The sequence below is a fragment of the Patiria miniata genome, unplaced genomic scaffold (assembly GCF_015706575.1).
Source record: "Patiria miniata isolate m_02_andy unplaced genomic scaffold, ASM1570657v1 HiC_scaffold_13, whole genome shotgun sequence".
NCBI classification, from domain to species: Eukaryota; Metazoa; Echinodermata; class Asteroidea; order Valvatida; family Asterinidae; genus Patiria; species Patiria miniata.
Genome location: NW_024037051.1, coordinates 15,626,862 through 15,639,954, shown reverse-complemented (window position 1 = coordinate 15,639,954; position 13,093 = coordinate 15,626,862). Strand labels below are relative to the sequence as shown.

At 42.8% G+C, this 13,093-nt stretch overlaps 2 protein-coding genes across 3 annotated transcripts in view; both read right to left on the bottom strand.

Moving 5' to 3' along the window:
• The window catches only part of LOC119721397 (transmembrane protein 181-like), a 30,689-nt gene extending 25,138 nt beyond the window's left edge, over nucleotides 1-5,551 (bottom strand). Inside the window, exon 1 of one of the 2 annotated variants that reach the window (XM_038191461.1) lies at nucleotides 5,048-5,551. In XM_038191461.1, the coding sequence (XP_038047389.1) occupies nucleotides 5,048-5,184 (137 nt within the window). In that variant the 5' untranslated portion in view covers nucleotides 5,185-5,551. The remainder of the gene's footprint in view (nucleotides 1-5,047) is intronic. The other variant, XM_038191463.1, reaches the window with a different exon arrangement.
• Nucleotides 5,552-7,923: 2,372 nt separating this feature from the next.
• On the bottom strand, nucleotides 7,924-13,034 carry LOC119721395 (serine/threonine-protein kinase par-1-like). The gene is made up of 7 exons (XM_038191459.1): nucleotides 12,492-13,034; nucleotides 11,690-11,985; nucleotides 11,408-11,463; nucleotides 11,061-11,187; nucleotides 10,238-10,362; nucleotides 8,820-10,049; nucleotides 7,924-8,410 (listed from the first exon to the last, which is right to left on the bottom strand). The coding sequence occupies exons 2-7, from the start codon at nucleotides 11,977-11,979 to the stop codon at nucleotides 8,106-8,108; spliced, it is 2,133 nt and encodes a 710-aa protein (XP_038047387.1). The 5' UTR covers nucleotides 11,980-11,985; nucleotides 12,492-13,034; the 3' UTR covers nucleotides 7,924-8,105.
• Between the last annotated feature and the right edge of the window lie 59 nt (nucleotides 13,035-13,093).

Genomic DNA, 13,093 nt, shown 5'->3' with positions numbered 1-13,093 from the left:
TCACATTGAATTGTTTGACTTGACAGCGACGTAGAGCAAGCTACTGGCCCAGTAGATATAGGGGGGGGGGCACGCCCGCCATAAAAAAATCCCCCCCCCGCCCTTGAAATTTAGTAACCTGAAAAAATGCACAGTCCCATGAGTTACCTTGATTAGCGGGTTTAACATCAAGTGCCTTTTTACACATTTTTAAGGTATTTTCACCAACTTAACCCTGTTTTCGGGAGTGGCTATTATAAATTACTTTGACGTCCCGTGGCAAGCAAACAGCGCTAACTATTGTCTGACATTTACCATGGATATCGATTTTGAACAGCGCCTCGTGGGAAGATGGTGTCCAGTGAAAAAGAAACCCGTCTACCTTTCAGCAGCACGGATGGAATTGGGCTCCCTTCCATTGTAATATCCAGCCCTCCCCCCCCCCCCCCCCCCCCCCCCCCCGTCCACTCGCCCCAAGGCTAGGATGAGAACCCTAGTTTTCTGGCTACACCCCTGTGACCTGGCCCAAGCTCCCACCGTTTCCCCCTTCAATCAGGCCTTTTAACATAATAAACACAATATTTTAAATTTAAAAAGGAGTAATTTGAGGGGGTTTATCGTTCGATCTTTAAGGAATACACATGCATCTTTCCTGATTATTGTATCCGTCTTGGGACTCGACAATACCACGTTTTCACCACCACAATCGCCATCAATATCGCAGGTAGTATATGCATCACAATCATACATCAAAATGAAAATTCAGCAGTTAGCCGTTTATTCCTCAACCTTCTCCGGTCAAAGAGTACATGTGATGATTTTTTTTCTTAAATAGGAACACAGTTTGTGCAACTTTGTATGTGTCTTTTATGTATGAAAACTATTTGACATCCCGTTTTTGGTTAATATTTTTGTTCGAAAAGTAAACATTTTCCATGCTTTACCTAACAACTGAGGGCGCTGTTGCTGTGATGTCATTTCGGGAAGACACTGTTCAGTTAAAATTTGCTCATTGCAAACATTTGTGAGAATGGTTTGCTCATTGCCTTTACTGACAATCAACGAATCACCAAATAAATGAAAATTTACGACCGCAAAATGTCCAAATTTCCAGCAGCTTTTTGTACTGAATATAGCTGTAGTATCGAGGTTTACGTTTCTGCCCAGGTGAAAATTCCAGTTGAAACCAGTTGAACTGGTTTCAACTGGTTTCAACTGGTCCCAGTTGAACTGGGAATTGGTGACTGGTTTTAACTGGTTTAACTGGTATTAACTGGTTCAACTGGTATGAACTGGTTTTGAACTGGTTTAACTGGTCTGAACTGGGCAACTGGTTTAACTGGTTTCTAACTGGGCAACTGGTTTAACTGGTTTCTAACTGGTTTCAAACTGGTATGAACTGGGCAACTGGTGTAACTGGTTTCTAATTGGGCCACTGGTTGAACTGGTTTCTAACTGGTTTCAACTGGTGCCAAAACAGTTTAACTGGTATGAACTGGGCAACTGGTGTAACTGGTTTTCAACTGGTTAACTGGTATGAACTGGTTTAACTGGTATGAAGTTTCCAACTGGTTCAACTGGTTTAACTGGTGAACATGGTTTCCAACTGGTTTCCAACTGGTTCACAAATGACATGAGCTGTTGCCAACTGGTTTGGAACTGTGAAGTCGTTTTGAATTGGTCTGTAGTTGGCATCAAACTGTCGTTAGCGGGTTGAAATGGTCTTGAACAGGCGGGCTGAGATCTGTGGGTTGCTTCAAGGGCGAATACATGTAGTTTGTTGAATATATCCAGATAGATATTTTGCAATTGATAATAAAGAGTGATTATCCGGAAACAAGTATTACAAATGAGACAAAGGGGAGCAAAATGTTTTGGCAAATATTGTACGTTGTATATATTTGACACTATTTACAAAATGCGTATCATCATAATCAATGAAATATTATAATTGGCTTTTCAAATAAATAGATGCAGAAGTCTTGAACCATGAAAAACTATCAAGATGGTGGTGGAAGTTATTTTACACTTGATTTTTACAAGATTTTTTTGATGGCTAGATGATTTTCCACAATCCAACTTATATGTAAATTTCAATGTTGAGGATAAAAGAGGGAAGGTTTTGGTTTGAGTTTAATGCCTCTCGTTTCATAATTAGGCCACAATCCACTCTAAAACAGTAAAGCTAGCCTATTCGTTTCAATTATGAAACTCGTCTCAATATCTCAGTGAGTAAATTTACAGGAAACTTCAATGGCTTGATAAATCCAGGGCAATTAACATTCAGTCTCAGATCATCATAATATTGACAAATAAATTGAGAAATGTACAGACCTGGGGAAACAAGTCCTGGGAAGCACAGAACTTTCATGTACTGGTCAAATTTTATCGAATCAAAGATGAAAAACATCAAAGCTGTAACACTGAAGCCTTGCAGAAATAACGTCACTGTTTTGATATCCAGTTTGCGTGCCTCAAATGGTTATAACAATTACACTCTGAGTCACTTAATTTGCTGCAGATTGTTCCTATGTATACGTGCTTCTCCAGTGTCTCCTGAGCCTTTTCCCGTCACGGTCGCACCGGTCTCTGTTGCAAAACTCCTCTCCTCACGTATCGATTGACTGTTCCATTGTGTCCATGGCTCCCTGTCATTGAGAACAAACCGAAAACAAATTAAAAAGTAAGAAAAGCAAACCCTCCAAAAAACCCTTAAGAACAAAGATGGTCTGGGCTGAATAAGACAGCTCTAGTTGTACGTACTTTCAGAAACCAACACTTTGTCAGGATTTTGCTTTTAATATGTTCAGTCTTAACATTATTCAAAGTAACCTGATTAACTTCTGCATTGCCGAAGAAATTGTAATCCGCAATTAATTTGTATCCTAATACCACCAATATTTCATTTACCTTGCTTTATGCAATACTTTCCTGATCCCTGAAATTATTAAAGGTGTGCTGTTTCTTGCATTTTATGGGAATACGACAGAATTAACCAGGAGTCCAAACTCATATACATGTATTCCTCATTGTGATTGCTTCGAGTATTATGTAGGACTAGTCGTGCTTGTAAATGTACAAAATGTATAATACTTGGATATGACTATGAGCTTTATTTTCTCACCAGCATGGCCAGCTGATCACAAACAAAGCTTAAGCATGTTTAAGCAAATAATGATATCAAACATAAAATGTAGTACATGTGACAGAATCTATGCTGTACAACGGATACGAATAAAAAAAAGCTGGGTATTTGAAACATTCAGTACAAACTTACCAGTAAGGCCTACAACAAACTGTAGGTTTGAAAGAACAGGGCTCCAGAAACGAAAGGTTCTGTCCAAACTCTCTCCCATTCCGCAAAGACCATGGTGCTGCAGGAATATTAACTCTGACTAATAAGCTGTATGTTGACAGACATGTGTGATGCTTTTGGACGCAGATTTGGAACTGAATACAATACATGTAAGGAGTGTTTTTTTCGAGAAGACGATGTACATTTGTGCCTGCTCCGTCTTTAACCATTTTGAATGAGTAGTAGAACTGAACTGAATGCACGCTAGCGCAACGTGGCCTAACGGTTTTTCTGGTTGAGGCAAGGTCATATTTACATGTACAGTATATATGCTGTGTGCTGACCACTAGCTTAGTACGTGTGTCAAAGGGCATATGAAGTGACCTTGCGCAAGACTGGACAGTGTAAGTCATATACATGTACATGTACAGTATATGTTGTGTGGAATGTACATGTACATGTACAATGCATTCCCACACAGTATATCGCTGCACGGGTTGGGGGGGGGGGGGAAGAGTCCATCATATTATTGAACTGCAACCGCGACAAACATGATGTGCAGTCTTGAATCATGTTGGCTGGTTTTCTACTGAAAATCTTAGGTCAATTTCCCATTGAAATTCTTCTCTTCAGTTCTCAATTATAAGCTCAAAACTGAAAAACAATTAATGATCGACCATCTCACAACAAGAATTGCCATGGTTTCTTCAACAGGTTTCAACTGGCTGTTGACACAACAAGAATTGCCAGTTGATAAACTCTTTTTTCAACTGGTTTCAACTGGTTCCTGTTGGCACAACAAGAATTGCCAGTTGGTAACTGGTAAGTTCAACTGGTTTCAACTGGTTCTGCTGAATCCAGTCGAGCTACCAGTTGAAACCAGTTGAATCGAACAGGTACCAGTTGGACACCAGTTAATCCCAGTTAATCCCAGTTAACACCAGTTGAAATTGTAACTGGTTTCAACTGGAATTTTCACCTGGGTGCCCGGAATGGAATCACAGTTTTGCTCATGAATATGGACATTCGTATTAGCATAAAACAAAAAAACACCAAAATACCCTTAAAAATTGCAGAACTGACGAAAATTGAAAACGCTATGTACGTATGGTATGGCATCCGGCGTCCAAGTGAAACACGTGCGCGCATTATGCTTGCCCTTATTATGCAAATGCCCGCCGTGCTATGCCGTGCACTGGATACGAGACTATTCGTAATGACGTAGGGCGCCTATTATGCGCTGTCAAGTAATGACAACAACCGTTAAAGAGTATTGTTTTATGTCAGATGTTTTGGTAAATAATCCAGCACATAGAAGACGGATTTAAATTTATTACTGTGTTTCTAGATCTAGATATGAGATGAAGTGTAAACATTTTGATGCGATAAAACAATAACGAATGCGCAGTATTTAATTTTGAAAAATAAGAATATTCAGTGAAATTAGACGTGTGGTTGCACAGATATTGGCCTTTAAGATATTTGTTTTTTTAACCTGCATTTTTTTTCTTTTCCGGTGAAATTTTACAGAGAAAAATGAGATGAAGAGGATTATACACTTTATTGCAATGTACTTTCATTACTGCTCTGTAAATAGAGTATACCGAATAAGAGAGAATGATATCAAAATTTAGTCATACTGTCGCCATATCAAAAACAACCAGCTTAAAAATACCTTTATCTTTACGTTTATCATGACTAATTATTTTCTAATCAATCTTGTACACACATCACCAGAATGACGTTGGATTAAAGTACCTGCATTCATCGTACCTGTTTGATCTGTCATGGTAGTACTGGGGTACGATATAATCCTGAACGGCGTCGTAGAGTCTGACCACGTAGTCCCATCCTTCCTTCACCCGGCCTTTCCACTCCGGCATCTGGAAAGAGTAGTTCAAGGCATCCATCTTGGAAACCCAGATTAAAAAAAATCACAAGTCAGGCTAGATGATCAAAATAATATCCACGTCTCAACGCGGTCTTCTCCTCATCTTGAGCAAGTGGCAGTAGATAAGACGACACAGAGAACCGAAAAATAATTATAATGATGAATTCACTCGGTGCTGCAGAATGATGACGTCAAAGATGCGCGCTGCGTTATTTCATTCAGGCCCCAATTTAATATTCGCGCGGAGATTGTTGTTCAGTATGGGGAGTGAAAAAAAGAAATCAAGTGCGCCGTGTATGACTTAACTCAGCATCCGAAGGTATTACGAATTGCTGGAGCTTTTGCTGTAACACGTCGGGCATGTACATGTAGTGCATGGGAAGACGTGAAATGTTGCCGAAATCGATACCAGCGAAGGCTTGGGAATTAATTATTCATGGGGCTCTCCCGAACCTTAATTGAACGACGTCAGAATCCATAGAGCACAATATGAATAAGAAACCATCCATGGTCGCAATGAGTCAGTGCGCTCTTGATTATCATTTTACCAGATGAGGGCTATGTTTTTCTCTGTCTCTTTATAATGAGGCGAGTCGGTGGTTTGGGTCCGGCCGGATTGGTTGCCCTGGAGCAATTAGATCGGATGTGTTGCTAGGCGACTGTCTTCACGTCAGATCCTCTGGAGATCCCCCATCAAGCCGTTGCAAAATGTCACACGGGTTCACGCAAGACGACGACAGATTCGTTGGTCGGTTAATTTACCGGAGTTTGTCTGATTTAGCTCCATTGGATGCGGTAGCAGGATCAGACCTGAATAAATTGCCCAGTTGACGAATGGCTGCGGCATCGGTGCATACAGGCCATGCAGTTTAGTGTAATTGATAATGAGTGTCATCCCCGCGTAGGCCTAATTGCGCTTGTTTTGCGAAAATTTCATCCACTGCATATCACGGCAATCACGGCATTATTCGCTGTAGGTTCTCTTTGTTATAATAAATTGTTATGCACTTAAACGAACTACGGCAATGACAATTCGCACACGAGAAGTTAAAATCATAACCCCGCTTAAAAACCTGCAGCGGCTTATTATTCTCTTATTAGTATCAAAATCTACGAACAATCAAAGACTCGGACGTAGTCGAGTCCAAGTTTACTCAGCGCAAAATAATCAAAATCCATGGACTGTATACAAGACAGGCTACAGTGCGGCCTTACGGTAGATTTCTGTTACCAGTACATGTATAACTGTGACAGGAGCTCCTCCTCTACTCGTCGAAAGTGAAACTTCTTGCCTTTTTGGTGTTCACTCCGCCTCGAATCTGCTTTCTTTATTGACACAAGCACAGACCAGACTTCCAAGTAAAGCCCTGTGAAATTTACATTCAATCTTTATCCAAACACACAAGATTCATTCTGGGGTCATCAGGACTGAGGATTAGAAACTACTCATGAGACGCTATTAATGCCCGGACATTGAACAGTCTTCACGGGTGATAAACTTTCATTTTCATTAATACTTTTTATATGCCTGTTGTTTTCAGACAGAGCGGAATATAGCATGGCATGGATTTAGCAGCGCGGGTTCATGGCTGAAATCACCGTTGCATGATATAACTGACCATAAAGGAGAATAAAAGTTTGCCAGCGCGAAAAGTGCATTTAAATATCCGGGTACATTGGGCGGTTAACCGAAGATGATCAATAATTGCGCATGCGCGCAAGGCCGTCAGTGTCCTTTGTACTGTGTTCGAAACTGTCTTAACTTTATGTTCCGGTTCTGGCTATATCAACCACGGGACCCTCAAATATGGTAAAAAGCGCCCTCTCTTGCTTGCGTACGGAGCCCATAAAGAAAAAGGAAGGTAAGAAACAAAAGAATCAGCCAATGCTGAAAGTTGTTTTGTTTTTTACATTTTTTTACTGTAGAGTAGACCCATATATATCAAAATGACAGAGTAGCATAAACGAGTACTGTTTATTACGTCACGATTTACTGTGTTTTGTTTGCTGCCCGCAACGACGAATTTTACAAAAATTGCACGTTCTGGTCGAAACAGGACCTGAAAAATAGCTCTCAAAAGTACCCTTTGTACTCATTTCATGACAGAAACAATAGTCATTTTATTTCATCACACCTTAGGCTACATATACCCCAAAAATGACGGAAATGTCTTCGAGCATTCCACAACCTCTTTAACTTCCGATTCCATTCGTGCTATATGCTACACCGTGTGAAGTACACATGGTTGAATTGAGACGACGTCACGCTAACGAACTGGATACAGTTCATGTTATAAACAGCGCCCTCTACATCAAACCAGGTCTTCCAGCCCAGCTCCCCCCCCCCCTTTTTTTTAATGTAAAGATTCACGTCCGTGGTATTCTCGGGTTTAATTCACCCCGAAAACTTTATGGAACTACTTACGAATTAACTGTGGTTCGACGAAAATTCAGTTTTTGTAGGGTACACTGATTCACCCCTACCAGAATCGGTCATACAAGTCTACCAGCAGGGTGGAAAGTTTGTGCGCATGCAACCCAACATGCAACCCAACATGATAACAACCTTTTTTTTCAAACGGTTGCAGACACCCAAAATTGAGCGAATATGCATATATTTTTATCCGTTGAAATATAAAACATACTTGTTGCAATTTGTCCGCAGAAAAAAAATATCTAATTTGTTGAAGAGCACGGACAGAAAATCTTTAAATACATAGAATCTATTTAGATGGAAAGAAAAACAATGAACATTGTATCATGTTTTTCACAAATCGATGTTTATTCTGATCAGCTTTAAATCGCCTATAAACGCATAAAAACAGAATTTACATAATTGCATAATAAGGTTCTGCGCCTATTATATTCCGTCCATTAGTTGAAGAGTTTTCGTCTTGCTATCTGCAATTTGTTTATGCAGCAATGGCGGTGCTTTTGAATTTATTGGCAACCAACACGGTCCAGGTGTATCCTGGGCAATGTCAGATCCTTCCCACTCGCACTCAGTCCAGCAGCAGATGTCTTGTTCCCAGGCAGCGGGGCGCTACGCACCGGTGCCCCGTGTAGGCTCAGGTGTGGCCGGCCGTTAGGAGCGGTATGCGACCGCGCCCTTCCGATTCCCTGAGACTGAGTGTGACTGGGCAGGACACCAACGCTGCCGCTGCTGTGATGTGGGACACCGGGGTAGTGACGGAGTTGTCTGGTGGTCGAGTAGTACAGGCCGAGCCGGTGGGCTGGGAAAGCACCTGTTAATTGAAAAGAGGAACAATCTGTCAAAACTTAGCAGCTCGAGATATAGATCTTCACAGAAGGCCAAAATCAGAATCAATTATCTCTCTGTTAGTACTCAAATGACTTTATAAGGTAACCGAGTTGGATAGCTGCCGGTTTTGTGATATGACAAGGTTGCTTTAGTAATTCAGTTAATTGCTGAGACGGTAGCACGGAAGTTGATGGTTTCCAAGTCCTAAATTCAGTCAAATATTCCCAACTAAGATATGATGCTTTAAATGTGTACATCTTTAGACAGAGCTAGAAAAGAAGACAAGGAAGAAAAAGGTTTCATTTTCTTTAACATAAGCTACCGGCATGAGAAGTAGCGTATTTGGTATACGCGTATTAGTATTTGAGGAGCCTCTTTCAAATAAAACTAACCATGGTTTTGATAAGGCACCATCCCAGCTGCCTTCCTCGGCAGCGGTGTGAAAGTCCCCCTCTCCGTTCCCCGTGAAACGGAGTAAGTCCCAGGGTCAGTTCGAGACCGGCGCAAGCCCGGTCCTCTCCTCAAATCGCCAGTTCTCAGACCCAGGACCGGCATGGTGGGAGTATCCTCAGGAGTCGTGGTCCACGCAGAACGCTGTTGCCTTAGGGCGTCTGAGTAGAGGTTTCCTTTGGCCAGTTTACCGTTGACGATAATCATACAGCCCTGCTCGACAGCGGTCCTACCGGGACTCGGCGCCGTCCGCTCCCGCACCGTCTGCGGACGCTCCACTGGCGGTTCTCTCTGCTCCGGAGTACCGGAGATCTGAGGCTTCTGCCCCATTCGGTCATTTTCTTTTCCAGCTGTGCTTTTCGTCTTTTCTGTGAATGTCACGTTCATTGAGGAATGGATTTTCTTCTCAGGATTGGAGTTTTCGTCTAGTGACGTAATGATTATCAGGGGGCATTCTTCTGTGGTTTTCATTTCGTTGTTGTTTGAATCATTTTTTATATGTGGAGCCAGTTTCTGTCGCATGTCTTCCAGGATGACTTCTCGTGTCGCTGCTGGAATTTCATCGCATGTATTTGCCTTTGGTTTTCGCGCGTCAACTAAGAGCGGACCGGTGTGTTTCTTGTTGGGTGTGGGGGCGCTCTTCAATCGACTTTCCTGCTCCGCAACCTGCCGGTTCTGAGCCAACTGCGATTTTGCTCTTTCCAGATCCATCTTTGAGCTACTACCCGTTCGCGAACCGGCGCTGCTGTTGGGTCGGGAGGTCCTCCCCGTTTGTTGTGCCGGTACCGGAGTGAAAACCAGCGAATCGGATTCAAGGTCGATGACGTCATCCCCGTCACTTCCTCCGCTCTCGGTCGTGGTTGGCGCAGTTCCTTCGGGATAGCCCCATCCTTTGGCAACGCGGCTCCGTAGGAGATGGTATCCAGCCGTCTCAGCGATCGGCCTGTTCTGTGTTACTGCCTCTCTTACGGCAGATTCGCCGAACCCGCTGGCTACCAGCGAGGAGATTACATTGGCGTCGAGTTGCGTGTCAGTGAGTCGGTTGGGGAACTGTGCAGGACAGAGTCTGCGTGTGTAGCCCCTGTTCATCCACGGATGGCGCATGACGTCACGAAGTGTTATCCTCTCAGTCTCATTCGCGGTGAGTAGTTTACCTAGAAGGTCCCTGCAATCTGAAATGAAAAAAAAAAGAATCAAAACAGACTACCAATGAATGAGCTTCTCTTGACAAGAAAGTACGTAAAGTCTTTTCTAAATCACCGCGGTACCTTGCATCAGAGTTTATAAAAAAGGCTGGTAAAGTGGATAAGTAAAACACGTCTATTTTAAACCCAGCACATTATGAGACAGCTAGGCTTACCACGAGTCAGGTTCTCTGGTATTGTACAACCAAGAATGATTTTAGCGTGCAGCTTCGTCATGTTGGTGGGTGGGTCAACAGTAAACGGTAGCTCGCCCGTCAACATGGCGTACATGTTTACTCCTCTGAAAGAACCGATGAAAATAAGAAACAGGTCAATATAGGAACTTGGTACAAAAAAAGCACCTGATGGAGGCATAAAGGCACGTGGTTAACGCGCAAAGGCTTTTGGTAAGGGCAACTGTAAACTGTACATTGTAACAGACCTAAATCTATAATGGCGTCGAGCTTTGTTTACATGTGCGCTTTCTTGGGAGTTTGGTTGTCCACACCTTGCTCCCATAAAAAAAGACGTTGCACTTTGCTAGGGCAATTGCTATAGTACAAGGTAGATGCACTTGTTATAGGCATTTGGTAAAGCCACTTGGTGAAAGCAACTGGTAAAGGCACTAGGTAAACAATTCAATAAAGCATTTGAATAACATTGGTAATATCAATATAGGTGGGGCATCCGGTAACGCTAATTGGTGCACTTGATCAGCCGTTCGGTAAAGGTATTTTGGTAATTAAATTGATTAATTCATTTGGTAAAGGACTTTGGTAAACGTAGTGGTAACATCACATGGTAAAAACCCTCGGTAAGCCATTCGTTAAAGGCACTTGCATATGGTAAATAGGTAAAGGCACTTGGTAAAGGTAGTTTGGTAAAAGCACTTGGTACCGGTAAAGGTCCATGTTACCAAAAGAGAATCAATAGGACATGCGAAGTTATCTGATTCTTTACTTCTCAGGTTTTTTTTCCGATCACAAGACCTCTACTCACATGCTCCAGACATCGACAGCAGGGGTGTAATTGGCATTGCAGAAGATCTCGGGTGCTGCATAGGCGGGGGATCCGCACTGGGTTTTCAAGAGACCGTCTGGTCCTAAGATATTGCTCAGGCCAAAATCTGGTAGCAGAAAGGACGAAGTAATAAATTGTCTTTAGTACTGTTTAAACGGTAAAGAAATCACTAAGTAGTTATTTTCCCTAATAACCAAACTGGTATACAAATTATGGGTATTGTATGAACTGCATGGTGATTGTACACAGGACATTTGGAGAAATATTAGAAACTTTTAAATCACAAAATTTAAGAAGGAAGTTTTAAGTCTCACAGAAAAACTCACCAATCACTTTCAGGTTTAAATCCTCGTCTAAGAGAAAGTTTTCAATTTTGATATCCCTGCAAGAAAATGAAAAATATTAAGTTCCAAAAGGCTAGATAGGCCCAAAAGTAGGCTACCTTAGCCGAGATTGTTTGACGCTACTGCCTATTATGTTTGAATTCTCAGGGTTTTAAGGGATCGTCCGTCTTTAATGACAAATCCTAAAGGGATCAAAAGGCCAGCCTAGTTCCTCTTAAGATGTATTCATACAAGGGAGGAAAAAGTTTCCTTCGGGAAACCCACCTATGGACCACGTCCGCCTGGTGCATGTAGTCTACCGCTGACACCAACTGCCGCATGAACTTCCTCGTCTCCCGTTCGCTCAGCCGCTTCCTGTCGCACAGGTAGCGCATGAACGGCCCTCCCTCGGCGAACTCCGTGACCAGGTAGTAGTTGTTGGCCGTCTCCAGCACCTCGTACAGGCGAATGATGTTCGGGTGGCTGGTCAGCCGCTGGAGGACCACGGCCTCTCGGCGGAGGTTCTTCCGGACGTACTCTCGCTTGGCGATGAGCTTCTTGTCGATGATTTTCATAGCGACCTACGAGTGGAAGGTGGAGTTCGACAGCACTGAGATAAACTGAGAAATGGCATATCCTACACCCTCTCTTATCCCGCCCTTCGGTTACTCATTCCATATCCAATCATTATGTGCTATGTTACTAAATAACAATTTCTTATTTTTTATAATGCAAAATCGCTCCAAGCAAGGCTATAAAGACCACTTTTGGCAAAGGGCTAGAGAAAGTAGGAAAATTTTACGAATTTTTATTCCTCTTAAAAAAACAGGCTAGATCATAGGGAAACACGCACTTGGCAAGGAGTTCCATCTTTGTTCTACATCTCGGCACAGCTACAGCGCATGGGTGAGAGGAAGTAGAGAGCCTGGTTGCACGCTAAAAAAGCCCAGCGGGAGGAACCAAGTCAAACCAACTTATGGATAATGTGCTATATTGTCTATAAAGCGTACAATTATGATGGTACATGTAGTATATTTACAGTAAACTGTAAGCGACTAGAAGTAGTCTTTCTATGTCAAGCACTTACCCTTTCCTCAGTCAGTGTGTGGGTTCCACTCCGCACTTTGCCAAACGACCCTTCACCAACTGTCTACCCTACCAAGTAGCCTCCTACCCGCTTGCGGACCGCCGTGGCCGGCGGAGCGGGCATCTTACGGGAGTCCGAGCGACGCAGGGGCGGGCGGGTCCCGTGCCCCGTGCCCTGGTCATCTTGTCCGGCGGGCGGGAGTACACTCCCGTTGGCCATTACTTAACCTCCCTCGGTCAAACCTAAGAAGTTTGTGTATCTCTCTCCAGCCACTGGTTTGATTGTTACTACAGCCTCTAGCAACGCGATTCTGGTGCCTGTTAACTTATATGCGGGATCGATACCAGTGAATTGGCAGTATCGATTGCTGAATTGTTGGTATCGATTGCTGAAGCCAGCTCTGCATATAACTGGTCTTTAACTGCCAGCGATGTGCAATCTAATCGTGTTGGTTATCGAACATTTTCTACTTCTTAGGGTCTTACCTGAATTTAACTGTATGTTTAATAATTTCAGAGAAGGCAATGCAGATGGGTGCGTTAGCAATATACTTTATCACAAATTGGCAAAAGAATTGATTGGTGTCTCGTCTATGTGACAAA